The sequence below is a fragment of the Aplosporella prunicola genome (assembly GCF_010093885.1).
Source record: "Aplosporella prunicola CBS 121167 unplaced genomic scaffold K452scaffold_36, whole genome shotgun sequence".
NCBI lineage: Eukaryota > Fungi > Ascomycota > Dothideomycetes > Botryosphaeriales > Aplosporellaceae > Aplosporella > Aplosporella prunicola.
This window is the reverse complement of record NW_022983564.1, coordinates 91,221-113,932: the sequence shown is the minus strand read 5'-3', so window position 1 is coordinate 113,932 and position 22,712 is coordinate 91,221. Positions and strand designations below refer to the sequence as shown.

General features: G+C 57.5%; 11 protein-coding genes across 11 annotated transcripts; 4 read left to right on the top strand and 7 right to left on the bottom strand.

Annotated features, from left to right (window-relative positions):
• Nucleotides 1-71: 71 nt before the first annotated feature.
• Nucleotides 72-565, bottom strand: K452DRAFT_116244 (uncharacterized protein). The gene has a single exon (XM_033535092.1). It carries the CDS (start codon nt 526-528, stop codon nt 277-279), a length of 252 nt encoding a protein of 83 aa, XP_033392691.1. The 5' UTR covers nt 529-565; the 3' UTR covers nt 72-276.
• A 2,712-nt stretch (nt 566-3,277) lies between these two features.
• K452DRAFT_362211 (uncharacterized protein) lies at nt 3,278-4,693 on the top strand (the record flags this gene model as incomplete). The annotated part of the gene is made up of 4 exons (XM_033546487.1): nt 3,278-3,425; nt 3,483-3,614; nt 3,647-3,808; nt 3,921-4,693. The coding sequence occupies 4 exons, from the start codon at nt 3,278-3,280 to the stop codon at nt 4,640-4,642; spliced, it is 1,164 nt and encodes a 387-aa protein (XP_033392690.1). The 3' UTR covers nt 4,643-4,693.
• Nucleotides 4,694-5,073: 380 nt separating this feature from the next.
• K452DRAFT_115928 (uncharacterized protein) lies at nt 5,074-6,195 on the bottom strand. Its single transcript, XM_033535089.1, has 2 exons — nt 5,409-6,195; nt 5,074-5,288 (listed from the first exon to the last, which is right to left on the bottom strand). The coding sequence occupies exons 1-2, from the start codon at nt 6,019-6,021 to the stop codon at nt 5,164-5,166; spliced, it is 738 nt and encodes a 245-aa protein (XP_033392689.1). The 5' UTR covers nt 6,022-6,195; the 3' UTR covers nt 5,074-5,163.
• A 3,741-nt stretch (nt 6,196-9,936) lies between these two features.
• On the bottom strand, nt 9,937-10,328 carry K452DRAFT_115835 (uncharacterized protein). The gene has a single exon (XM_033535087.1). It carries the CDS (start codon nt 10,213-10,215, stop codon nt 9,973-9,975), a length of 243 nt encoding a protein of 80 aa, XP_033392688.1. The 5' UTR covers nt 10,216-10,328; the 3' UTR covers nt 9,937-9,972.
• A 114-nt stretch (nt 10,329-10,442) lies between these two features.
• K452DRAFT_312773 (uncharacterized protein) lies at nt 10,443-11,471 on the top strand (the record flags this gene model as incomplete). The annotated part of the gene is made up of 3 exons (XM_033543587.1): nt 10,443-10,860; nt 10,894-11,059; nt 11,087-11,471. The coding sequence occupies 3 exons, from the start codon at nt 10,443-10,445 to the stop codon at nt 11,469-11,471; spliced, it is 969 nt and encodes a 322-aa protein (XP_033392687.1).
• A 1,270-nt stretch (nt 11,472-12,741) lies between these two features.
• On the top strand, nt 12,742-13,089 carry K452DRAFT_312772 (uncharacterized protein; the record flags this gene model as incomplete). The annotated part of the gene is made up of 1 exon (XM_033543586.1): nt 12,742-13,089. The coding sequence occupies one exon, from the start codon at nt 12,742-12,744 to the stop codon at nt 13,087-13,089; it is 348 nt and encodes a 115-aa protein (XP_033392686.1).
• Nucleotides 13,090-13,299: 210 nt separating this feature from the next.
• K452DRAFT_312771 (uncharacterized protein) lies at nt 13,300-14,809 on the bottom strand (the record flags this gene model as incomplete). The annotated part of the gene is made up of 7 exons (XM_033543585.1): nt 13,300-13,721; nt 13,775-13,842; nt 13,924-14,004; nt 14,077-14,184; nt 14,244-14,434; nt 14,490-14,606; nt 14,660-14,809. 7 exons carry the CDS (start codon nt 14,807-14,809, stop codon nt 13,300-13,302), a joined length of 1,137 nt encoding a protein of 378 aa, XP_033392685.1.
• A 204-nt stretch (nt 14,810-15,013) lies between these two features.
• K452DRAFT_115875 (uncharacterized protein) lies at nt 15,014-16,013 on the bottom strand. The gene has a single exon (XM_033535088.1). The coding sequence runs from the start codon at nt 15,746-15,748 to the stop codon at nt 15,218-15,220; it is 531 nt and encodes a 176-aa protein (XP_033392684.1). The 5' UTR covers nt 15,749-16,013; the 3' UTR covers nt 15,014-15,217.
• Nucleotides 16,014-16,418: 405 nt separating this feature from the next.
• On the top strand, nt 16,419-17,207 carry K452DRAFT_115978 (uncharacterized protein). Its single transcript, XM_033535090.1, has 2 exons — nt 16,419-16,913; nt 16,993-17,207. The coding sequence occupies exons 1-2, from the start codon at nt 16,687-16,689 to the stop codon at nt 17,168-17,170; spliced, it is 405 nt and encodes a 134-aa protein (XP_033392683.1). The 5' UTR covers nt 16,419-16,686; the 3' UTR covers nt 17,171-17,207.
• Nucleotides 17,173-17,558, bottom strand: K452DRAFT_115828 (uncharacterized protein). Its single transcript, XM_033535086.1, has one exon. The coding sequence runs from the start codon at nt 17,488-17,490 to the stop codon at nt 17,245-17,247; it is 246 nt and encodes an 81-aa protein (XP_033392682.1). The 5' UTR covers nt 17,491-17,558; the 3' UTR covers nt 17,173-17,244.
• A 62-nt stretch (nt 17,559-17,620) lies between these two features.
• On the bottom strand, nt 17,621-22,587 carry K452DRAFT_322103 (uncharacterized protein). Its single transcript, XM_033544469.1, has 6 exons — nt 22,355-22,587; nt 22,100-22,288; nt 19,698-22,028; nt 18,706-19,650; nt 18,382-18,610; nt 17,621-18,212 (listed from the first exon to the last, which is right to left on the bottom strand). The coding sequence occupies exons 1-6, from the start codon at nt 22,433-22,435 to the stop codon at nt 17,827-17,829; spliced, it is 4,161 nt and encodes a 1,386-aa protein (XP_033392681.1). The 5' UTR covers nt 22,436-22,587; the 3' UTR covers nt 17,621-17,826.
• Between the last annotated feature and the right edge of the window lie 125 nt (nt 22,588-22,712).

The following is a 22,712-nucleotide window of genomic DNA, read 5'->3' as shown; positions in this document are numbered from 1 at the left end:
TTTTTCTACAATGTGGGATGCAGAAGCATGGCACGAGGCTCTCGAGACACATTGCTGACTGAACATTCCCGCCCGGCTATGTGCTTCGTATCGGGCGCGGCGGGTAGGGCGAGCGAGATACGAGGCGGCGGCGGTGGTGCATTGCATCGTTGCGGCGGGCGCGTTGTTTTGCGGCGACGGCGCAAAAAGGAAATAGTGAGAGAATAAGGATTGGGTGGAGAGCGAGGCGAGGTCCGTGTGTCTGTCTGGCCTGTCTGGCCGCCGCGCCCTCCGTGATCAATTCGGCCAAGACTTTTTTTTTTCCCTTCTTTCACTCTCACTCTCACACGTGATGCAAACACACACAACCCGGGTCATGCGCTCTCGCAACTTTGCCGAACCGGATGAATGAGAAACAAACCTACCTAGGCAAGCGGCACCAGGCGGGGTAGAATCGCATCTCGCCCACCCGCACGCAACGAAAACAAACGCCGAAAACATCACGTCTACGCAGTGTCTACCCAGCACTCCGTATCTAGCTACCCACATGAACGGCGACGACGCACAGCCTAGACCTCTGATCCGATCTCGCATGACAGCCTGCCGAGTGCTGACTGAGCCCGAGGCTGACGGACGGAGCTTTTTTTCTGCTCGCTCGCGTGCGCGCATGGCTGCCTGCTAGCTGGCTGGATCGGACAACGCCGGCTAGGCAGCAAATACGCAGATATAGCGCCCCGCCCCGCTCTCTCGCTTGCGGCGTTGAGATGGCGCCCACGTTTGCGGTCTGCCGACCGCCTGCGCCGCGTGTGGTAAGCGGCGAGGCACAAACGATTGCAAAAGTAGTAGTAGTTGTTGTTATACTGTACCTATCTAGCTAGTGCGAATACGTGCACACAACAACGGCAACGGCGCCCATCGCTCTCCGCCGCCCCGCAGCAGCGCAAGCGTCGGCGGTGCGCCGCGTACGGAAGGTACGGCTATATTTAGCCATGTGCGTAGGGCCGGTGTACGAAGTACGAAGTACCTACATACTGTAGCAACGGCTGCGGGTTTTCTTGTCTCGTCTCCTCTCGCGAGAAACGAGACGAGAACAGAGAGCGGAGAGGAGGGGAGGGGAAGAGGGGAAGAGACGGTGTTGGTTAATTGGTTAACTGGTCCGCCATACCTAGCCCTCCCGACTGCCTGCGGCGAGCTGCCGTCTGCGAACAGCCATCTACCATACCTCCGTCGTCGATGTCTGTCCGATGTTTATCTGCTCCGAGGCAAACCAAAGTCATGCAAACCAAAGTCCACCATCCATTGTCTCTCACGCACATTCACACGTGACAAGACAAGCGCCCAAGAACCGGGCTCGCTGACTGTTTGTCGCGCCCTTGCGTCCTTGCGTCTTGACGAGTACCTAGGTAGTACCCGAGCGGCATTCCAGCGAACTAAGCATAAACGCGCTACTGGCGCCGTACCTTGAGCTAGCGGCACTGCTAGCAACACCACCTCCCTTCGCTGCTACGACCACCGTTGTCGTGGTTGGCTGGGTAAACATACCTACCTGCCTACCACCCTAATCCGTACCTATGTGTGACTAGAGTACGGAAGCCAGGCGATGGACGACGGAAGACAGACCCGCTTCCTTGGTTGCTTCCTTGGTTGCGTGCTTTGCTCCCGACGACGACGACAGCGGCGACGGGCTGACGGCTGCCTCCGTGTGTTGCTCTTTCCTGTTCCTGGCTGTGTTTGTGCCTGTTCCTGTTCCTAGCCCCATCGCACACATCGCACACATCCCCCACCCCTGCGCCGCCTCATTTTCGCCCCGGGTCGGGTGTTTTGTGAATCACATCGAAGGCGATCACCATCACCATCACCATCGTCCATCATCGCATCCCGTCCCATCCCATCACCCCGACCCAACCAACTTAGGTAGGTAGGCCAGACAGACCCCCGACGCGCCGACTCCTGCTCCACTCTATGTACGTATGTACGGACATGCCTGGCTGGCTGTCAGTACCGGCGACGTAGGTATGTACGTACGTAGCGCACACACGACCCCGCCAGCCAGCTAGCCAGACAAGCACAAGCACGCACGCAACGTCGGGAGCGTCTTCCCGCGTCCCGTTACCGTCACCGTCATCACCGGGATGTGCGCAACCGTCGATCCCGCGGCATGGATCCGTTGTCTGTAACTATGTACCTACGGTAGGGTGTGGGCGGTCGGACCCGACCCGACGACCTGCCTTGGGTAGGTCGGTACCTGCTGCCTAGGTGCCTACTGCGTTCGCACGCCCGACTTCCCGCCGACGATGACCGAGCGGGCGGGTGGGTTGGTGGTGGTGGTGTTTGTTTTTTTGTTGTTTTTTGTTTTTGTTGATGTTACTTTTTGGTTTTTTTGCTTTTTTTGCGCGCGCGCGCCTTGGATTCCTTCCTTTCTTCGGATTTCGGATTTCGGATTTCGGATCACGCTTTACCTGGCTCTTGGTCAAGCTCTCCACTGTTTCGAGACAGCGTACAGGGTGTAAGCAAGTCGGATTGGAAATGGGGCCGCTATGGAGTAAGAATGTCGATGCCGCAAACAGCACAGGTTTTCGTACTTGTAGAGGTAACGAATTACGACTCAGAAGCCCCCGGCACAGACACCGGATTCCAATCCGACGTGCCTACACCCTGCATGGGACTGGACTGGGCGGGAGTGGAGTAAAGAAGAGTGGAGTGGAATGGCCTCCACCTACCTGGTGGGCGAATTGGATTGCTTTGCGCGGCCTCATTCCTCACTCCTTACTCAACTAACTACTAACCAACGACCCGGCTACCAGCTTCCAGCTACCCATCCCGTCCCTCTTGTCTCGTCCCAGCAGTAATCCGTACGCTGCTCTACCGGGCACCGAGGGAACAGACATAGGTGCAAAACCTTGTCCAAAACACAACAACACGCACGCAGCCAACCCATTCTAACCCCATCCCAATCCGGCACCGCACCGCACCGCACCCAAACCCAAACCAGCGCAGAATCTAGCCCAAGACCGATCGCAGATACTGCATACCCCTCCCCGGCCTAACCCCCGCCTACCCGCCTACCCGTCCGACAAGCCGTCCCGCCCCGCCCCCGCTGTGGCCAGTTAGGTACTTACGCCACCAACGGCAGCAGCAGCCAGGTACTGTACCTACGCGACGATCCACACGGCACGGCAGCGCACCCAGGCGCGCGGGCCGGGATGCGCTGCGATGCGTTCCTGCTACTGTACCTGCTACCTGCTACCTGCACCCGGGGACGGGGGACGGGGCCGTGGCCGCGGCCGCGGCGTTGGGCATGAGTGGTTTTCTTCTTCTTTGCTTTGCCTTGCCTTGCTCGCTCTTGCCATGCTGCTCTCTTGCTCTCTTGCTTTACCTTGCTCACTCACTCACTGGCTCGTTTACCCTTGTAGGAACAGCAGCAGCACACCACCCCGCTGTCAAGTGTGCGTCTTGGCTTGCCTTGTCTTGGCTTGCCTTGTCTTGGCTTGCCTTGTGTATAGTGCGTACGCGCAGTGCAGTGCAGTGCAGTGCGTGCGTGCGTGCCCGACTCCGCGATCGCCCGTCACTCACTCGCGCACTCGCTCGCTCACCCCGGCCGTGCCTAGGTGATTTCCCATATCCCCGGCCTGCGCGTGTGTGCGTGTTCCTTGCTGCCATGCTACAGCCCGCAGCCCTGTGCCCCCTGTGGCGTATGCGGTCCTTGTGGTCGATGGGGTCCAGCCCAGTCAAGGCAGGGCTGGAGGACAGGGCTGGGCTGGACTGGCTGGTGGTCGCCTTCCGCACGCCCGAGCGAGGTTGTGGGGTGGGGTGAGTGAGTTTGGGTTGGGTGAGTGCGTCTATATAGTGAGGGGAGGTTGTTGGTTGGTTGGTTGGTTGTCTACTTGGCTGTCTGTTTCTTTACTTGGCTATCTATCTACTCTGTCTTGTCTATTCAACAGAAATTCACTCCTTCTCTGTCTACTCTACCAAGCTGTCTTCCTACCTCATCCTCTTAACTGCCTCCACCTCCACCACCACCACAACAACAACATCAACCACCACCAACTTCTCCCCCTCCAAAACGCCTCCAAACAGCTCAGCACTGCTCAGCTCAAACCATGTCCCCAACGACCATCCCGCCCCGCGACCTCACGCTGCACACGCACGCCCACATCCTCCTCGCCGCAGGCTACTCTCCGCTGTTTGTGTCGGGGCTCGCTGCGCCCTCTGGCACTACGTCTACTACTACCAAAACCACAACCATAACCTCTCCGCCATCATCATCAACTACTTCGTATTCTTCTTCAACAACAACAACAACATCAACCACCAAAACACGACCAGACCCAACCCGCCCGCACCAACGCCCACACCCCGCGACCTCGACGCCTGGCGGCCCAGCTCCCGCTGCTGCGCCGCCACCACCGCCACCACCACCATGCGCGCACCCCGCGACACCAACACCGCTAGCACAACTAGCACAGTTGTGCTCGCCACCACTTCCACAACAGCACCACCACCAGCAAAGACAGCGCGAGCAGCACCCCCACCCAAAACAGCAGCGCATACGCGTGCACATGTGCGTGCGCATACGCATACGCGTGCGCGTGCGTGTGCGAAGGCGGGTAAGGGTGCGGGCATGGCGACGGGGTTGCGGGCCGTGAGGCGGCGAGATGGGTAGGTAGGTACCCACGCGTCTGTGTGGGCCGGATGGGGAGGCCGGGGACAAGCCGATGGTAGCCGACTTGTGGGGGGAGAGAATAAGATAAGAAGGGAAAAAGAAGAAAGAAAGAAAGAAAGAAAGAGATGGGTCGGCGTTGGGGTTTGAGAGCGTTGAGATATTTGATATCCTTTAGAAAGAAAACGAGAAAGAGGGTTTTTGTTTGTCTGTTCACCCACCCATCCATTCGTCCAGAAAGTCCGTCCACCCGTCTGTACATCTGTTCGTCGGTCCATTTGTCCCACTCCCGGAGACAAGAAGGCCGCAAGAAGACAGAGATAATGACAAAAACAAACGAACATAAACGCCCAGCACCCGAGTAGAGCTAGGTACGTATACTAGCGCGACGCCCGCGGCGCCGCCTACCTACCTACCTATGCATCATCCCTCACGCAGCAAGTCTGAGCCCAAGCTTCACTATCGACGATGAACTAGCACCCAACACCACCAACCCCTCTTAACCCAACCCAACCCAACCCAACCTAAGCAAAACATCTCGCACAAGCGCACACGCCCCTGCCCCTCCCATTCCTGCCCTTCTCCGTCTCCTTCTCCTTCTCCGCCTCCGCCATCGCAACATCCGCGCGCAAACTATCCAGCACGCGCCCTGCAGGATGCCGAAGCATTAGTTACGCGTTCGATAAAGAAATCTGAAGGCGAGAAAGATGGCTGAGTGAGTGAGAAATAAGGGTTAAGGGACTGGACAGGACAGGACAGGACTACTCACGAAAGACGCCCCTCCCCCCACGGGTACTGGTACTGATCCGCCACCGCGGCAGCAGCGGCACGTCCATGTCCCTCTCCTCCTGCCTCTCGCCCTCAAGTTCAAAGCCAAGTCCAAGCTCAGGCGCATGCGCATGAGGCGGCGGCGCAGCGACCACGACGGCGTTTAAATTCGCGATGGCATTGGCGTTGGCGTTGGCGTTGGCGTTGGAAGACGGCAGCGCGAGCAGGGGTATCATGTCTGCGTCGTCGTTCGTAGCAGTGCTGAAAGCGGATTTGGACCTGTGTCTGCTGCTGCTGCTGCTGCTGTTGCCGCGGAACGAGATGGACGCTCGGGCGAGGCTGAGAGCGGGGGTGCGGCGCGGTGTGTTTGTGTGCATTTTTGATGGTGGCGGCGATGGTGACTGGGTATCGGTGGTTTTGTTTGTGTTTGCAGTTGGTATAGTGTTGGTGGTGGTGGTGGTGGAATCTAGGGACAGAAACCGTGTACCCGTACACCTTCTCGTCTCGTCGTAGATGTTTTCCCTTGCAAGTCGTCGTCGCAGCCCATGCCAGCGACGTCGCCCGCTGTGTATATACTCGCACGCGCGGCAGCACGCGGAGCCTAATCCAACCATCCAACTCTAAAACACTAGCAACGGGTAGGCGCGGAAGCGTACAGTAGAGTACCTACAGACGCAGACAGACAAACAGACAAACGAGCGTTTCTTCTCACAGCGCAACAGACAGGCAGGAAGAACAGAACCAAGCAACGACAAACACCACACTACAACACACCGTCTCCCTATTTACTCTTGCGACTTCTTCAACAGAAAAAAAATCCGTCCACTCCAAACCAAAACGCCTGTTTCAAGGCCCCGCGCCGTCGCGCCATGCGATCTAGTCCGGATCGACGGGGGATCGACCGGCCAAGGCTAAGGCTTCTTCATTGGTGGTGCGACGGCGCCGGCGCTGGCGCAGCCAGCCATGCGGTTGGTGGCAGAAACTGGACTGCCTGGCCTGGACTCGAGATCAAACAGAAAGGTACGTACCCGTATTGCCGTCCGCCTGCATGTCCATTCCATAGTCTTCACAATTCGAGTACTCACGCGAGTGGCCGATGGTGATGTGATGATGAAGCTCAGCGCGATGCGATGCGGTGCGGGGGAGGTGAGGCACGCCCAGACGCGCTGACGCGCCCCCGCGCCCCACCGACCGACCCGTCGCTCCCGCGTCGATCCCGTCGCGCACGACAAAAATGCCCGACTGCGAGTCTGCGACCAACGCCCACCTCACTCACTTGCGTACCTGCGACCTGCGCCCTGTCCTCTATGGGCGAGCGGCAGATAGCTCCAATGCATCGTGCCGCATCGCGCCTGTCCTAATTGTACCAGCAGCAGCAACAACAGCATCAGCGGCGGCGGCGGCGCACTTGCCCCTGTCCCGTTGGCTGGCTGGCTGGCTGGCTGGCTTGTTGGCCCCCAGCTCTTCCCCTGCGTCCTGTGAGCGCGAGCGCAGGGCGCAGCACCTCGGGCGCTTCCGAGCACGATACGTGTAACGGCGGCGGCGGCGGCAGCGGCAACGGCAACGGGAGCGGCAACGGGCTCGCCCGCCGTACTGGGGCAATGGGGCGTCCGCGACGCGCTGTGACGTGATGAGCCCAGGCCGGACGAGCGGATGAGCGACGTGGCAGCGGATATGTACAGACAGGGAGGCAGGCTGCTCGCTCCGACAGACCGCATGTCTTCGCGGCGCCCACAGGAAGGGCGTCGGGCTCGCGCGCGGGGATGTTGCTGTTGCTGTTGCACGGGAGGGGCGGTGGGCCAGCGGCGAGCACCGTGGCCTGGCGGCCGGGTGTTGTGTTTTCGTCCCGGTGTTGCGCTGGAGGGGGAATCTCGAGGGCGCCGAGACGACCTGCGGGAGCTAGTCACTACGGATACCGTCGCACGCGTACTGAATGGGTACGGGACTGAAGAGAAGAACGTGGTTGCCTACAGCGCTGTCAAACAGCTCGTCGGGTAGTGACTCGCTCCATGTCTGACGAGCTTCGCCATTACCTATCGCCCACTCGGGCATCCATCGTTGCGACTGTACATACGCTGCTCGCCGTGTGTTGTACCGTTGCACAGCGCGATATTCCCCTACGTTACAATCTGCAGGAAACGACAAAACTCCGCGACACTGCGGCACGACAGGCGGACGACGAAGATTGCGCCGCGAGCTTTTCTGGGGAGGTGGGGGATGGAGGGGTGAGAGCAGGGAAGAGCAGGACAGGGTAGGGAATGTGTGACACGCGACACGCGACATCTCATCTCCATCTTCATTTACCTTCATGTGTGGCTTACACTTACATAAACTTTCTGCCGACGCCGACAGTATCAGCATCCGGGGTTGAGCTTGCTCGCGCCTCTTTCCTTGCTCTTTCTCTCGCATGCGCAGCCTTCACCGCTGCTCCAACCACGAGGTAGAGGCCCGGGAACGGGGATCCAGGGATCTTGCTCTTTGAGTTCAATCGGACCGTCGGGTAGAGCGTGTCGACGGCTAGGCGGGAACGAACAGGGCTCAGTGAAATGAGACAACGGCGCGGATGAGCGCATTCTGTCTCATTTGCTGGCCTGTTGGATGCAGGGTCCAGGACCGAAGACGAGGATCCGATCAAGGTACACACGCTGATGGAGCAGTGTGATATTGAGTAGGTAAGCAAGTACGAGAGAGACGGAAGCGTACAGTGTGTTGGATAGGCTCTGCGAGTTACGCGGGCGTTTGTGGGCGAAAGAGCGAGGAGAGAAGGAAAGAGAAGCCGTTACTGTAGTTGAGAAGGGACGTCTCAAAAGAGAAAGACCGACCAAGCACGCGACGCACCTCACGCCACTTCCACGACCACACACACACCAACTTCAACCTTCTCCCATCACCACCCCTACACTCTTCATACTTCATACCCGAATGATGATGATCAGACGCGCACTCTTTCTCTTTTACCGTTCGAATACGAGCACAACTCGGTGCTCAGCTCGCAAACCCGGCCCTGGGTTCATGGTTTCAAGCCTCTTCCCCTGCAAATGCGGACCAGCATAAGTGCTACATACAGATCAACACATAGGCTCGACAGCGAGCGAAGAGCAATGTTCAATGGAATAACACATGCCTGCAACCCGATCTTGACGTCTTACATACTCATTGTACAGCACAGATTGATACCGGTCGTGTACGGTAAAGGGTCATGTCTAGTCAAGCTATGTATGTTACCTCAAGGCTATCAGAAACATTTCGCAAACATTCGCGGCGAATTCGAGATTGTAAGCTCAACGTTTCAATCAACAGTCCCTCTCATACTCCCGAACACTACACTGGAGCGACGGTGGACGGTATGCAAGAGAGCACTCAACTATGTTATCACTGCCCACTGCTCAAAACATTAATGTTCTCCGCTAATGAATGAGATACTCAACAATGACCGCGTTCTGCTTGACCTCGAGTATACGACATCGGATGGTCAAACCCCAATTCCATATAGCGACCAACCGTTTGCTCATTTTCCCACCGCATTCGTGGCCTTTTCTTTTGAAGATTTCTTCTTTTTCTAAGACCGAAATATATCGACTACAATCACGTTCCGAAGTTGCCTACTGCGTGCAGCGTAAACCAACAAATCTGCTCCTTTGATTTCGCAAACCCGTTCTTAGTGTTTACCACGAATATTCCGGCCAAACAGTCTTCCATCAATCTAGCCAGCGGGGAACCCTCCAAGCACACCTACTGTCTTGCTGACATTACCGGTTCAATCAAGACCCGCCTTGCAACAGTTATGATTGGCCCGAGTGTATTATACTCATGCTCGAAACAGCCATTCAATAAGGCCCTGCACCAATCTGCTGTGCCGCAGTAATCTACCCGCCCGAATCCGGACACCAGGTACAAGATTACTGTGGATCTGGTGGTCCAATCGTCCGGTCCAGATCTCTGCTACCGACGCAAGCTCCTTTTTTCTCGCCTCACGGCAGAAGCAGCAGCGTTGCAGACCAAGGTTACGCCAAAGTTTGTTCAGTTCATCAATTGCCCTGGCTAGTTCTCGGAATCCCGAGCCCGCGAGATTCGGTTCTGCATGTACCGGGTACGGGGGCAGAGGTCGTCAGAGGCGTGCTTCCAGATCGTCGATGCCGGCTGTACTGTGCATGCCTTCCCTTCACCCCACCCGGGCAGTCTATGCTGCCTTGAGCACAGCTGCCAGGCTGCGCAGACCAGGTCACCCTATCACATCTCTTCGGCACGGCCTCTTTCCGCTCCCGCCGCGGCAATGTCCCGCAATTGCTATACCAGGTATGCCGCCAGAGCACTGCAAGCATGGTTGCTACCCAGCGTCAACGGCGCGCACTCGCACCCAACGTTCGACGCAGTGGCATAGCATAAGGCAGCTAAGTTGCCCCAGGACCACGCCCCGGCCTCGCAGCGCCCAAGCCGCGGTCGAGACCATACCGCGCGAAACCAAGCCGTCTTCCACGCCGCCTGTAGCGTGACCGGTGCGGCTGGGCAGTGGGCACGGCTGCAGCGATGCCCTGAGGTTCCGAGCAGCTGCTGCGACGAAACACTTACCATACAGCGATGGCCCTATAGCCGCGCGGTGAAGAAGCGAAACCACCAACAGTAGGCAGCAGCAGCAAGCAGTGATGAAGAGACGCACGCGCACGCAGAATGCGCACGCGGCAGCTGCTTCCCGACAGGCCAGCAAAACCCACAGTCCCACTGTCCACACAGCCCGCGGCCGAGGAGTGGGCAACGACAAAGCGCGCAGCGCTGCCCACGCTCACTAATCCTCCGCAGATCGGAATCATCCAGACACTCCTGATTTGCAGCGGCAGCGGCAAGGCCAGGCACGCGCCACCACCCGCGCATCCTGCTGCTAGTCAGGCACCCAGCTTTTTCTTTTCTTTCCTTTTTTCCCTTCTATTAAAATTTCTCAGCGCAAGGCGGCGGCACGGGCGAGCGGAGATGGCGCATAGGCGCTCTTGACCCCTCGTCGTCGCGCCTCGGGCGGCCGGGCCCCACAAGCCGGTCGGTGATGAGCGAGCGCGTGTGGGGAGGTGGTGAAAATCACGGCGGCGAAGCTTGGAAGGGCGACGCAGGGAGGTGTGCACGGATGCACCGGTGTGTGGGTTGTGGAAACACGGCGACGGCGTTGGGGCTCGGTGGCCTCAGCACGGCGCGTCGTCGTCGCAAGTCTGACGGGGGGAAGCGGACAAAGGCCGCTCGGGCCCTGCCAGACAGCGCTGCGTCCATCTGCGTCTCTGTCTCTGTCGTCAGTGTCATCAGGCCGGCAGAGGATGCGGGTACGCGCGGGCTCCTGTCTCGCCCTGCGCCGATTGCCTGCCTGCCCTGCCAGCCCTGTCTCATTTCCTCACCTCGCGCTGCGGCCCGTGGGCGCGCCTACCTACACAATCGCAATGCCAAATGCTATTGTGTGCCTGTGCCGTGCCTGGGTACGCTACGGTACGGTACACACCTACCTACAGCAGTGTCTATTTTTGGGCCTCCTGGATTGGCTGCCCAAGCCACAGCCCGCGCGCCGTCGCCTCGCCTCGCACCGATCGCGCGCAAGGCCGTCGCGCGGTGCGCCAGCGCTGGCGCGTCGTCTGGAGGCGTCGTCGTCGGCGCTGTCGTCATCGGGCTGGAGGAGGGGTACGTACGTACGTACCTACTGTGTAGGGGAGTGGGAGGCAGTGATGGTGGTGATGCCGATGCTGATGCCGATGACGATGCGGCTCTGCTTCCCGCGCCGCGCCGCGCCGCACCGCACCGCACCGCACCGTCGCCTCGCTTCGTCTCGAAACGTCTCGTCTCGTCTCGCCAGCGACGGTGGGCGGTGGCCGGCACCGGACTCGCCGCGACGCCACAGGCGCCGGACTACTCTAGAGTAGCCGGCGCGGCGTGGCGCGAAGGATCGCTACCTTGTAGCATGCCGATGAGCCGATATCAAGACTTGGTAAGACGCGCTGGAGCGCTGTGGCGATGGGGAGGAGGGCTTCTTGCGGCTGCGGCTGTGGCAAGCCGCGGTGAGGTGTTTCAAAATCCATCCCACTCTTGGGCGTAATGGTATGTATGTATGTATGTGTGTGTATGCGCTCAATGGTGACATAGAGAAAGAAAAAAAAGAGATAAAGAAGAAAGAGTATGTATAGAGTGAGAGTGCGGCTCTGCATTTGCGCCTTACGCCCTACGCCTTACAGTACGCCGCGCAGCAGCATCTGCTCGCCAGCTCGCGCTCGCGCATGGCCGCGGAGACATCTCCGCCGCGCGGTCCAGTGCGAGCGAGATACACGCATATCATCCGCGTACAATACCGACCTACTACCTACACAAAACACGCCCACTCAAAGCCTCCGCCCGGGGGCGCGGCAGATAGATTATACTGCAGATCCCTCGCGCCCTCGTGCTTACCTACTACGTACACGCCACCAACACAACCAGCAACAACAGCGCGCCGCCGCTACATACCTACACATGTACCATCACAGCACGGCCACAATCCGCAACCACCACCGGAATACTAAACACAAACCCAAACCCATACAGATATTAACAATAGCATATTGTACAAATATAAAAAGGAGGCCGAGTAGGGAGGAGGGTAGGGTGGGATTGCACGCCCACTGATCGTCACCCACCCGGCGGCACGCTTGTTTTTACCGCCAACAGCAAGCGGGGCACGCGTTGCGAATTGCGAAACGCTTGGACACACTCGCGCGCACACGGGCCTGCGCGTCTGCTCCTGTCTCTTGGGGCAAGAGTTGCGAGTCCTGCGAGCCCTGCGAGGTTGTGAGCCCTAAGAGCCTGTGAGCCCTAAGAGCCTGTGAACGTGTGAGTCCGTGAGCTCTTACATAGCACCGAGTAAGTGCGCAAGAGATTGGTGGTGGTGCGTGGTGCGTGGTGCGTCGAGGGACGGGACGGGAGGCCTGACATTTTAGGAGGTTCGGCTTGCATGCGCTTTTGAGGCGCGATGTGCTGCTTGGCTCGCGGGCTTAGCTGGCTTGGTTGGCTTGGCTTGGCTTTTTCGGGGTGGGAGATCGAGATTTCGGCTCTTGACTCTGATCTGCTGGTTCATTGGTGGGGAGGGGATGGTCGACACTCGGGGGGGGGGGGGGGGGGTAAGTGATTTTTTTTTTTTTTTTCACGGTGCAAGTTCGAATGTAATGATTGACATTGACTAGAATTTTTGTGCCGGTAGCTAGGTAGGTAGATAGGTGGTAATATAATATGTGCAGTAGCTAGGTAGCTAAGTAAGTAGTAGCACTAAACAGCAAAAAAGCAAGCAGAAACAACTTCTCCCTCGCTGCGGCCGCCGCAGGTGGGGTAGATAGATGATGGACAGTGGTATCTCGCGCGAAACGACAGAAGGCCTGAAGAACGATCAAGAAGTAGAAGAAGATGAAAGTGAAAACGATGAAATGAACAAGTCGGCGGACGGACGGGCGGGTGCGGCGCGCTGCTTTGTGGTTGTCGTCGTTGTCCTTGTAGCGGTGATAGCGGCGGCGGCGCAGAGGAGCCGAAAGATGGAAAGGGAACCGCCGAGTGCGAGCTCCCTGCTCTGGTATATGCTGACGCCCGTCCTGTCCAGAAAAAATGAGTGGTGTGATTATGGCGCGCGCGGCGGTGATAATGTAACGGTCGGCGGCGGCGGTGGTGTCGTTGTCGTGCGTGGTAGTAGGTAGCGGCGAACAAAGAAGCGCCCCTCGGCCTCGTTCCCAACGCTCCTCCTCCTCTTCCAGGAAATCCTTTTTTTTCCCTCTTTCCCAAGCAAGCACCCAATCCAATCCAATCCCAAGCAATCCCAAGCAATATCCCTCCCAACGCCCAATCTTTGACCCAAAAACCCAACTCCCTCCTCTTCAGTGCAGACCCCACGCACACACGCACACGCCTTAATCGTGCGTGATCTGCACGTTATGGCTCACCATGATGCCGTTCTGGTCCTGCTGCTGATCTCCAAGCAAGATATTCTTCATGCTGCCGTCCTCGCTCAAGCTCTCTCTTCCGCCTGTCAGGCCCGGCGCGCCCGCACCAGCGCCCCGAATGCGCGTCTCGATGGCCGTGGAGCCGAACTTGGAGTCCTCGGCGCTGTTCTGCAGCTCGTACGCGCTTTCGCACTCCTTGTACGTGCGGCGCCCGTTGCTGGGCCACCCGCTGTGGGCCGTGAGGCCCTTGGAAGGCGTGCTCGTGTCCGAGTCTGAGCCGCCGAGGTGCAGCAGCTTCCGGAAGAGCGGGCGCAGCGTTGATATGCATCCGACGATCAGGCCCACGCCGTTTTCCGCGTAGCCCCAGATGACGATGTTGGCGACCGCGACTGTGTCCGTGGGTTAGTTGGTGTGGGGTTGAGGGAGGGGGTGGGGCGCGTACAGAGGTTGTCATTCGTGTTGGTGAGGTTGACGGTGTATTTGAGACGGATGCAAGCGGAGAGGGAGGCGCTAGATATAGTGTTAGCAAGTCATGGATTGGCGATTGCGCAAGCGGCCCCAGATCTGGGTTTGACTCGGGGAGCGACATACAATATACCCAGGCCCAAGATGCCGGCGACGGAGATCTTGGCGTTGCGGTTAAGCTTAACATTCCAGAGGAGAGGGATTGGCCTGGCGATGACTCATTAGCCTGTGGTCATGACAAGCTGGTCACGACGCTGAGTCGCGATCCGATGAACCTACATCGCTGCAGTGAACCAGTCGGTGACGATGTTGACGGCCGTCGTGGCATAGTAAATGTCAGTGAGAATGATAGCGGCGTCGCATTTTCCCTTCATGGTCCAGGCTGCCCTGTGATGCTGTCAACGCTCGAGTTCTCGTTGTGCTTGGGAAGCGCAGACTGGACTTACGAGACAGGACTACACCGGAAAATGATGTAAAGTGCGGCGATAAGGTTCATTATCGTAAACATGGCGCAGACAACGTACTGGCTGTAGACAAACAACTTCCTGCCTGCAGCAATACGGATGATGGTAAAAGCAATGCTGAGCTTGATCGGGATGACGGTAACGCAATAAAAGACTTCAAAGAAAAAGAACCACTGTAAACATTAGCTGCCGCTCACAATGGCTTTTCTTTTATCCAGGTAAACCAACCTTCATGCCCAAGACCTGGTATTTTACGTTCTCTGGCTTTTTCAAGTTCTCGATGTGCACACCAACACCCATAAACGAAGCGACTAGGCATGATATTGAAAGCACCGTGAATGGCAGCTAAAGAATCAGTAAATTGCACCCTCAAACAAATAGGAAAGGGGTAGTCGTACCATCGCAAACGCCATGCACCAATCGTCCGGACCCCATGTCGCTTTCGTTATCCGCGTGTATACGCGCAGGCCAAAAGTGAGGAATCCAAGGATGGTAAGGGTAATAATCACACCGGCCACCTTGGGTGCATCATCAAGGTATATCGCCATGGCGGAGTGAGAATCTGGAGAGAGGGATCCTCAAGCGGAGAGGTTCCAGTGCTGTGTTTAAGACAGGCTACAGCCGAGGAATAGACGTGACGTGAAACCACGGGTTGGCTGTCGTGCAGAGACTCTTTAAAGCGGAAGCTCGGCGCAATGAGGCGTCCCAGGCGCGGGACAGCAGACGGGACCGACAAAGGGTTATATTCCAGAAGGAGTTGCAGAAGGAACGGCGGGTGTTTGAAGCTAGGGGAATAAGAGACCTGGGGGAAGCGGCCCGAGCGAGAGTAAAGCGAGCGAAGGGGTAGGATATCAAAGATCAAATAACAATGCAGAGGGGGCAGGAGCTCGCTCCGCCCAGACGAACAGTAGGGTTTCCTCGCAGAAGAAAGAACACAACAGGCAAGCCACAGGGTGTTACCTAGACAGGATTTGAGTTCTTAACGCTGGTGCCAAGGCCTTATGCTCTTCACCAGCGATGTTAGGGTGCCAAAGTGGAAGGACGATGCGGGAGATTTTCTGCTTCCAAGGCCTGGACAAGCTTGGTATTATCTGAGCGGACAGCGGACTTGGGCCTAACTGTAAGCGTCGCCGCGATGATCCCAGTTCCCCGCTTGCAGGGCACGCAGTGTTCGACGTGGCGTCACCTAGCTGAGGGCCCGCAGGATGGGCCGTTACAGGACTGCCCTGAGCCGGAGTGGGCCATCTGGGGCATCGTGCCTCGGGATTGTGGCGAGAAAATAAGGGCGATGATTCATGTACGAGGCCGCCGCTGATCATATAGGGCTTGCAAACGGGAAGCTGGCGTTGACTATCGCCATGATGTGCAGGCCTGTGAGTAGGCAATGAGCATTTGCACACGAGGTCGCCGGTCAGGAGAACATCGAGGCCTCGCTCGATCTCACCTCGTTCCGAGCGTCTCTCACGCCGCCTCCCGTCCCACACCATCCCCAGCCAAGAGTAGTCGGCGTTGCCGAGTATATCATGGTGGGCTATGCCCTACCATGCCGTGGAGAGCGAGAGGTTTCGTCGTCGACCCCTTCGGCCCGACATCTGCTGCGCCAATCACACAGGCTGGCGCGTCCCAGAGCCCTCTTCAGTGGTGACAGTCGTCACGCGCGAGTCAAAGACGTCTGTTTCAGCCTTCACAGGGACCCGGCGCCAGCGTTGGCGGCGTCGAGACTCGACAGACGATGCAAACCTTCTTTTCCCTTCTCGATCTTGTCTCCGGCTCCCAGCTCGTCATTTCCGCACCGGCGACAAGTAGCCGCGCGATCGTCGTCCCTTTTCCCGTTCCGGGCGGCGGGCGGGGCGGGAGGCCGGCACCGGTGTGATCCGCAGACGGCCATCAAAAAGGCCTTGAAGATCCGAGGGCCCGACGACGTGCCAGTGCCCGCTCTCTTGCCTGCGAATTTTAAGCAAGCCACTTTTGTACCTTGCCAATACGAGATCGCATTTTCTCGGCGGTGCTTGTGCGCCCTATAAGCAGTGGTGGCTATTGCAGACTTTAGTCATGACCGCTTTCCTTCTTGAACGCAAGGACCAGCTGTAGAACGCAAGCATTATTGCTCCTGAAGAATTCGATTTGGGGGATGCACACATGGAGTGTCGTCGTCCAGAGACAAACACCGTAGGTCGCCGGCCCCCAACTCGCATCCCGCAAGCATGTGTGGAGAAGGTTGTTGTTCCTCCAGCCAAGGCATCGGATCCGACTCCTGGTCGCCTGCGTTTCCAGCGCCGCGGCGATGGTCTCGTTTCTGAGATCCTTCGCCGCGTCGTGAGATTGCGACTTCCCACGTGACGAGGTCTTTTTCGTTATCACCGCATTCCTCCACGCTCTTGTATTACCCAACGAGGCCGTAGCTGTGGCGCAAGGCAACCACAGCATGGCTCACGAAGCTGCCACGGCCCTGTCCAGCAGGGTGCTCGTGACTCCCAACAGCGCCACGCCCGTCGCCAACACGCCTCCATCACCACCACCACTCCTTCAAGCCCACACCCGTAGCAAAACACCGACGCGCCCGCCACCAATCCCCCACGCCCACAAGCCGAGCCACCCGATCCCCACGCTCTTGACCAGCCTCCGTCATCGCCGCCCACAACCCACGCCGGCGCCCGCGCCCCAAATCCCGTCCTCGCACCTTTCCAACCAGGCAACCTACCCGCCCCTACTCTTTAACCGTCCACGCCGTCGCCGGATATTACTCTATCAGCAGCCGCTCTCTCATCTGCCGGCATCCGAGACCCGCTCCGACAGCCATCCTTCCGCCGGCGTCGACTCTGTGCGCTATCTGCGCTAGTGCCTGGCTACATAGTTTACCAGTCGCGCATCGTCGCACGCTACTGTCGGTTGTGCCGGGAGCTTCGTAATGCTTGTGTTGTGGACGGGGAGCCACGAGCGGAAGCTTGGGCGGGTGTCTTGGCGGCGTGTGGGCGGTGGGCGACTAGGGCGGCGGCGGAGGTGGTGGCGGTAGTAGTACGGGAGAGTCGTCGTGTTCATTGATGTGTATAGCGGCGCGAGGAGGTATGTAAGTATATATAGGTGGATGTGCTAGAATGCTGGAGGTGGGAGAAGATGTGAGGATGCGAGGTGTAAAGCCTAGGTACAGGACCTGCAGTAGCGCCAAGCAGACAGGCAGGTGCACCCTTGTCCGCTGAACCACCCGACATCCCGGTTGGATAAAGCACATCAAACAGCGAGACAGGCATCCTCTCACTCGACAAGGCACACCAAAAAGCCACTCCGGACCCTTTTCCGAGCTACATGGGTAAGAGAGAGGGCAGCAGCGAAGCAACGCACAATCAGCCAAGTAGGTAAGTAAGTGAATAGACCAGTTTGTACGCAGGTAAGTACATAGGTACCTAAGTAAAACCAGCTTCACGCCCACACACCACGCAAACACATACACAATCCAAAATAACCAACCTTTACACACGCAACGCACGCCATGCCATTACATACTACCCAGCCAGACCACAGTCTGTCGTCGTCGTTGTAATCATCCCACGCACGCACACACCCTCTCCTAAAAACCAAAAGCATCCAACAAACTATTCGCATCCGGCTCCTTAAACTGCGTCGGCGGCGGCTTCTTCTTCTCCTCCTTCTTCGCCTTCTCCTTCTCCTCCGCCTTCCCATCTACCTCCCCACCCTTCTCTTTATCCACCTTGCCCTCACCACCACCAACACCGTTCGACACGACGCCCCCGTTCTCCTCTGCAAACCCATCCAGCATGCTCTTCACGCTATGCTGCTGCTCCGGATGTAAATCCGCAACCACAAGGCTGCTCCGCCGCTTCAGCAGCTTCCTTGGATCAATATCCTGCAGACGCGCCGAGTGCGACGGCATCTGCATCTGCGACGGCAGGGGCGCGATCGTCTGGTGCTGAGCCAGGAACTCCCAGGAGCGAACTGTGCGGTACGACGGTCGTTAGCTTCATGTTTCCCAATACGGTCATCACCATCCCCACCACTACTGCGGGCACCGCCACACTGAAGCGCACGTTCGTGCTGTGGTGTGTTGTCGCCGTTGTGCTGCCGACAACGACGTCGATCAGGGAGGAAATATCGGTCCACTTACCCAAATCCAGCGCCAGCAGATCGCAGCCCATGCGCTCGTACAACCGCGCTGTGTGCACCACAAACTCCCACTCCGCGCGTGGGCTCACCGTCATCGCACCACGCAGCGTCTGCAGCGACTTTTCGCGGAGCTGACGGTACAGGACGACAAGGGCAGGATCGTCGGTCAAGAACAGTTTAGATTGGAGTTTAGGCGATTCGGGCGGCGACAGGAGACCGGACAGTGGAGTCTGTTTTGACGGGCACGGTATGTTAGCTTGCTTATTGCCTCTTCGCGGAGGCTGTGATGCAACCGTATGGCTGTCGAATGGCTGTGTTGACTTACCACTAACGCTCGCACGGAAACGTCGCGCTTGCCGAGCATCCAGAACGCCCAGCTGGCCATCCATCTGTTTCCTTCCATGACTGCTCGGGGGAGGAACCTCTCAGTCAAAAACTTTCTCAACACAGGACCGTCGTCGCCTTCGTAGACCCTCGCCACAGCAATCGCCAGCTGCACGTCTTCCAACTGGTTCGACAGAACGCTCACCGCGTCCTGCAAATGGTCCGCGAGAAGGAAGAATGCCGCCGCGTAATGGAACCTCCGCTTGCCCATGAGCGCATAAGCGTTCTTGAGCGCTGCCGACTTCCAGCGTGGATCATTGAAGTTGTTCTGCAGCAGGCGGTGCGTTGCTGGTTGCTCGCGACTCCATGTTGCCATGCGCCAAAGGCCGACAAGCACAGCCTTCTTGCGGAGTGCAAGGTAGTATAGGGCGCAATCGACTGGGTTGCGTTCTTCGGTCTTCGTGTACTCATTGCGTGCAATCACTTCGAATTGCGTGCGAAGAGCTGTCAGATCCGTCATCCACATGAAGATTCCGGCCTCCCTGGCTTGTTTCCAACCAATCTTGGCCTGGAAATGCCTGCTTACGAGATCCATGAGAATGTCTTGGCTGCCACTGTGATAAGCCCAAGTAATCTCCCTCCATGATATCCTCGGTTCTTGCACGTCACGTTTGCCGTGCTTGAGGTAGTGTTGTCGGAAGAACAACAGGAAGCGGCATCCGTTGTCGTCGATGCTGCGTCGGTGCTTTTCCACGGTACCGACACATTCAACAATGTCCGCGAGGTGGAACTGCTCGCGGCTGGACAATTGCGGCACGGATTTGCTGGCCAAAAACTCGTTCAGAGCGACCGCAGTCTCCTCTGTAATCGTAGCCGGCTCGTCATCGGATTCTGAAAAATCGGCGTAGGACGATTGCATTTCCTTTCTTGCTGCATGCCTGTGTGCCTAGTATTTGGTCAGCTGAATTGGGAGAAGGTCTTCGATAAACCTACATCTGGATCAGTCGTGAAGTCTTCCGGCGTTAGCTCCAGGAATGTATCAAACGGATCGCCTTCGGTGTAAAACTTGAGCACTTTGTATAAGCTGACCAAGATGCGTTGCACAAGCGACAGTTTCCCGGCTAGAACGCACTGAGCCAGCAGCTGCGGATGATACACCGGCAACGGGCCGTTCAAGCGGCTGACCAGGGTGAATAAATCAAGCTCATGCTTTGCTCTTGCAACAAGGCGGACCTCAGGCAACAAGCCTTCTGAGACCTCGACACACTCATCCTGAACGAACAGTTGGTTACCAGCACCAACCACTAGGTTGCCGCTGCCGAGCCACACCGAGTCGCCTATCGGATGTGGCGTAAGATCTCGGATGCGGACCTCGCGTATCGGAGCCCAGGAAGGCCCTGCATTAAGATAGTCATAGCGCAGTTGCGCATATATGACTACCCTATGGGGAAAGCCGACAGCCAAAATATTTTGGTTGTCTGGCGACGATGACCAATCAAGATCCTGTATAGACTCATGTGCTTCAAAGCGCTCCTCGTGCTCGAGTTGTGCGCTCCGAGTGTTCCAGATGGTCAAGCCAGTCTTGTTTGAGTCCACGAGTGCCGCCTTGCGGATAGAGGTACCACTCGCCAAGGTCGGATTGTCAACTCCGGTTTCAACGGTGGAAGTTAGTAACCACTCTAACTTCCGCTGGTCGGGGTTGAGTCGGGCCGTCCATGATTTGATAACTCCCGAAACGGAGTATGAGATGGCGACGTCACGGGCAAACGTGTCCAGGAAGCCGGAAATGACAGGCGCAGTACCGGCAGGATCGACGGGAAGGACAAAGGCGAGTCCGTCTCCGGATCCAAGATCGAAAGAGCATAGCTCCTCCAGTGAAATGTTTCCCTCGACATTTACGGATGATCCTCGGCCAGCCGGAAGGCTGTTGCGCCTACTAGCTGCCGCGATTTTAGGCGGCAGGCGGACTTCCCAAGCAAGACCTTTCATTTCCGAGGAGATCGTTGCAAGATGTATGCATCCCGCATCCGCTTCCACTTCCGGTATGAGAATAAGGCACAGTGGCTTGCCTTGGAGTGCGTAAGGGCACCGAGCGACTTCCTTGGCCCTTGGGCCGCGAGCATCCCAGAGTGTAATGCTTTGATGGTGTAGGAAGACGACAAAATCTCCTTCTTGGACAATTGCAGTGCGATGAATGTGCTCGTTGACATTTACCACACTATGTCTGGCCAGCACATTGGCACCCGCTTTCGTATACTCTTGCTTCCAAACCACGCCCTCGTTGTTGTCCGTTCTTGATATCAGAGCTCTTCCAGTTGCGGTACGTACTGCCTTTTTGATAGGACCCGTGTGTCCTGTTAGAACAGTGTTCCGCTCCAGCCGGGTCATCTTCAGCGGCGTCGGATCGAACAGAAGGTCGACTTTACCCTCCAGCCACTCCAGCCGGCCGTCGAAATGATGCAGCAGGAGCGTAAAAGAGCTCCCGTGTGCATCACCGCAAAAGCTGTAGAATTGGACGTTGTCCTCGAAGGGTGTCACATCCTTGGGGAAATGTAGGTGGAGACCTTCAACGTGCGCGATGTTGAAGATCTCTGGTGCTTTCCTGTTCTTGCAGTCGATGCTCTCCAGACCCCATGCGGACATGTTACCTCTGTCATCAAGAACTACACAGACTTCTGGTGTCTTGTTTGCGACTTCAATGAGGTGTTCCAGCGCGTGTGACTCCTCCTGTGTTCCTTTCTCAGATGCTTGTTGTACGGCCTTTTCTGTCGCAATTGCAAAGTCGGAGCTGTCGATGAAGAAGGTGTATCGACGAGTGGATCCGAGACCGGGGACTCCGCGGGGTTTGATAGACTCCATCAGGTCGATCTCCGCCCAGAGCTGGAACATGCCCGGACCGTGGTGAGCATCTCCTCCACACCACACCCTGACCTTGTTGTCCGCGCAAATTGTATAGAGCACATTCTCAATAAGTTGCTCCTTATGCCTTGGCCTTCTCCAATGTAATCCTGTGACGATCGCGGGATGGGGAAGGTATGCGACATCGAATCGTTCTTGAACGCTGCCGGTCGTCAGGCGGTGCCATATTTTGACAAGACGGTCGTATTGTGACGTGGAAGCGATGAAAGTTGCATCGTATGAGAAGTGGGCGAATTTGGCGGGCGATGCCAGGCGTGTGCTATACAGATGTTCCGCGGTGTCGTTGTGAGTCGAGAAAAGCGCCAGCGACGAGCTTCCCACGAGAAGCTCCTCTGCCACACCCCACGACAATGTCCGAATCTCGTCTTCGGCATCGGGGACCGTGAGAGTGTGTTGTAGTGACCACTATAATCCTGCGCGTTAGCACCTCGACGCGGCGCATTGTGGATCGTTGTCGGCGTCGATCGGCCACCTACTTTTGGCGCTCCAAACTCGACTCCGTACGGCTTGTACACGTATGCGGCATTCTTCGAGGCAACGGCTATCTTTCCTGAGGGCTCGTCGAGGGTGATGGTCACTAGAATGGCTTCATCTTCGTGGTAGGTTGTTTGGATGACGGTACGCGGGCCGCCGAGTATTATGAATGCGTTACCGGATATGTACGCCTGCGAGGCAGCACAAGGCCATTAGCTAAGGTCGCAAGAAGATCGGGAGACGCGTCGCAAGCTCACGATAATCTGCCTTCCCTCCCAGAGCCCGGTGGTCACAGCAGCGAGCTCTGCGTTGGGGCGGCCGGGGAGGATGGCGCGCATGGAAGGTTTTAGGGGAGCTGTGCAGTTAGAGCAGCAGCAGTGTCGTCATGTTCTGGAGTAAGGAGGCGCATGGAACTAGAACGGGCGCAAGAAGATGCTGAGGAGAGCTATCAAGCCTCAATGTCTCAGATGGGGGAGCATGTGAGCTAGAACAACAGCTGTCATGGGGTGACGATTGCGGAGGACGCGGAGGTCCGTGCTGATGACGACGCTCCTTTCGGCCAGCGAAAAAGTACAGGCGGACGATGCTCTCTTCTCGAGTCCACGACGGCTAGCA

Bases quoted from the DNA above. Each gene is read 5' to 3' on its own strand.
- K452DRAFT_116244 (XM_033535092.1), bottom strand. From the start codon at position 528: ATGTGGGTAGCTAGATACGGAGTGCTGGGTAGACACTGCGTAGACGTG.
- K452DRAFT_115928 (XM_033535089.1), bottom strand. From the start codon at position 6,021: ATGGTTGGATTAGGCTCCGCGTGCTGCCGCGCGTGCGAGTATATACAC. The intron at 5,289-5,408 runs GTGAGTAGTCCT...GGCATCCTGCAG, and splicing joins TGGGGGGAGGGGCGTCTTTC to GGCGCGTGCTGGATAGTTTG.
- K452DRAFT_115835 (XM_033535087.1), bottom strand. From the start codon at position 10,215: ATGATTCCGATCTGCGGAGGATTAGTGAGCGTGGGCAGCGCTGCGCGC.
- K452DRAFT_115875 (XM_033535088.1), bottom strand. From the start codon at position 15,748: ATGGTGTGGGACGGGAGGCGGCGTGAGAGACGCTCGGAACGAGGTGAG.
- K452DRAFT_115978 (XM_033535090.1), top strand. From the start codon at position 16,687: ATGGCTCACGAAGCTGCCACGGCCCTGTCCAGCAGGGTGCTCGTGACT. The intron at 16,914-16,992 runs GCCCGCGCCCCA...CGTCCACGCCGT, and splicing joins CGCCCACAACCCACGCCGGC to CGCCGGATATTACTCTATCA.
- K452DRAFT_115828 (XM_033535086.1), bottom strand. From the start codon at position 17,490: ATGTGCTTTATCCAACCGGGATGTCGGGTGGTTCAGCGGACAAGGGTG.
- K452DRAFT_322103 (XM_033544469.1), bottom strand. From the start codon at position 22,435: ATGCGCGCCATCCTCCCCGGCCGCCCCAACGCAGAGCTCGCTGCTGTG. The intron at 22,289-22,354 runs GTGAGCTTGCGA...GCTGCCTCGCAG, and splicing joins GGGAGGGAAGGCAGATTATC to GCGTACATATCCGGTAACGC. The intron at 18,611-18,705 runs GTAAGTCAACAC...CCGTCAAAACAG, and splicing joins TTTCCGTGCGAGCGTTAGTG to ACTCCACTGTCCGGTCTCCT.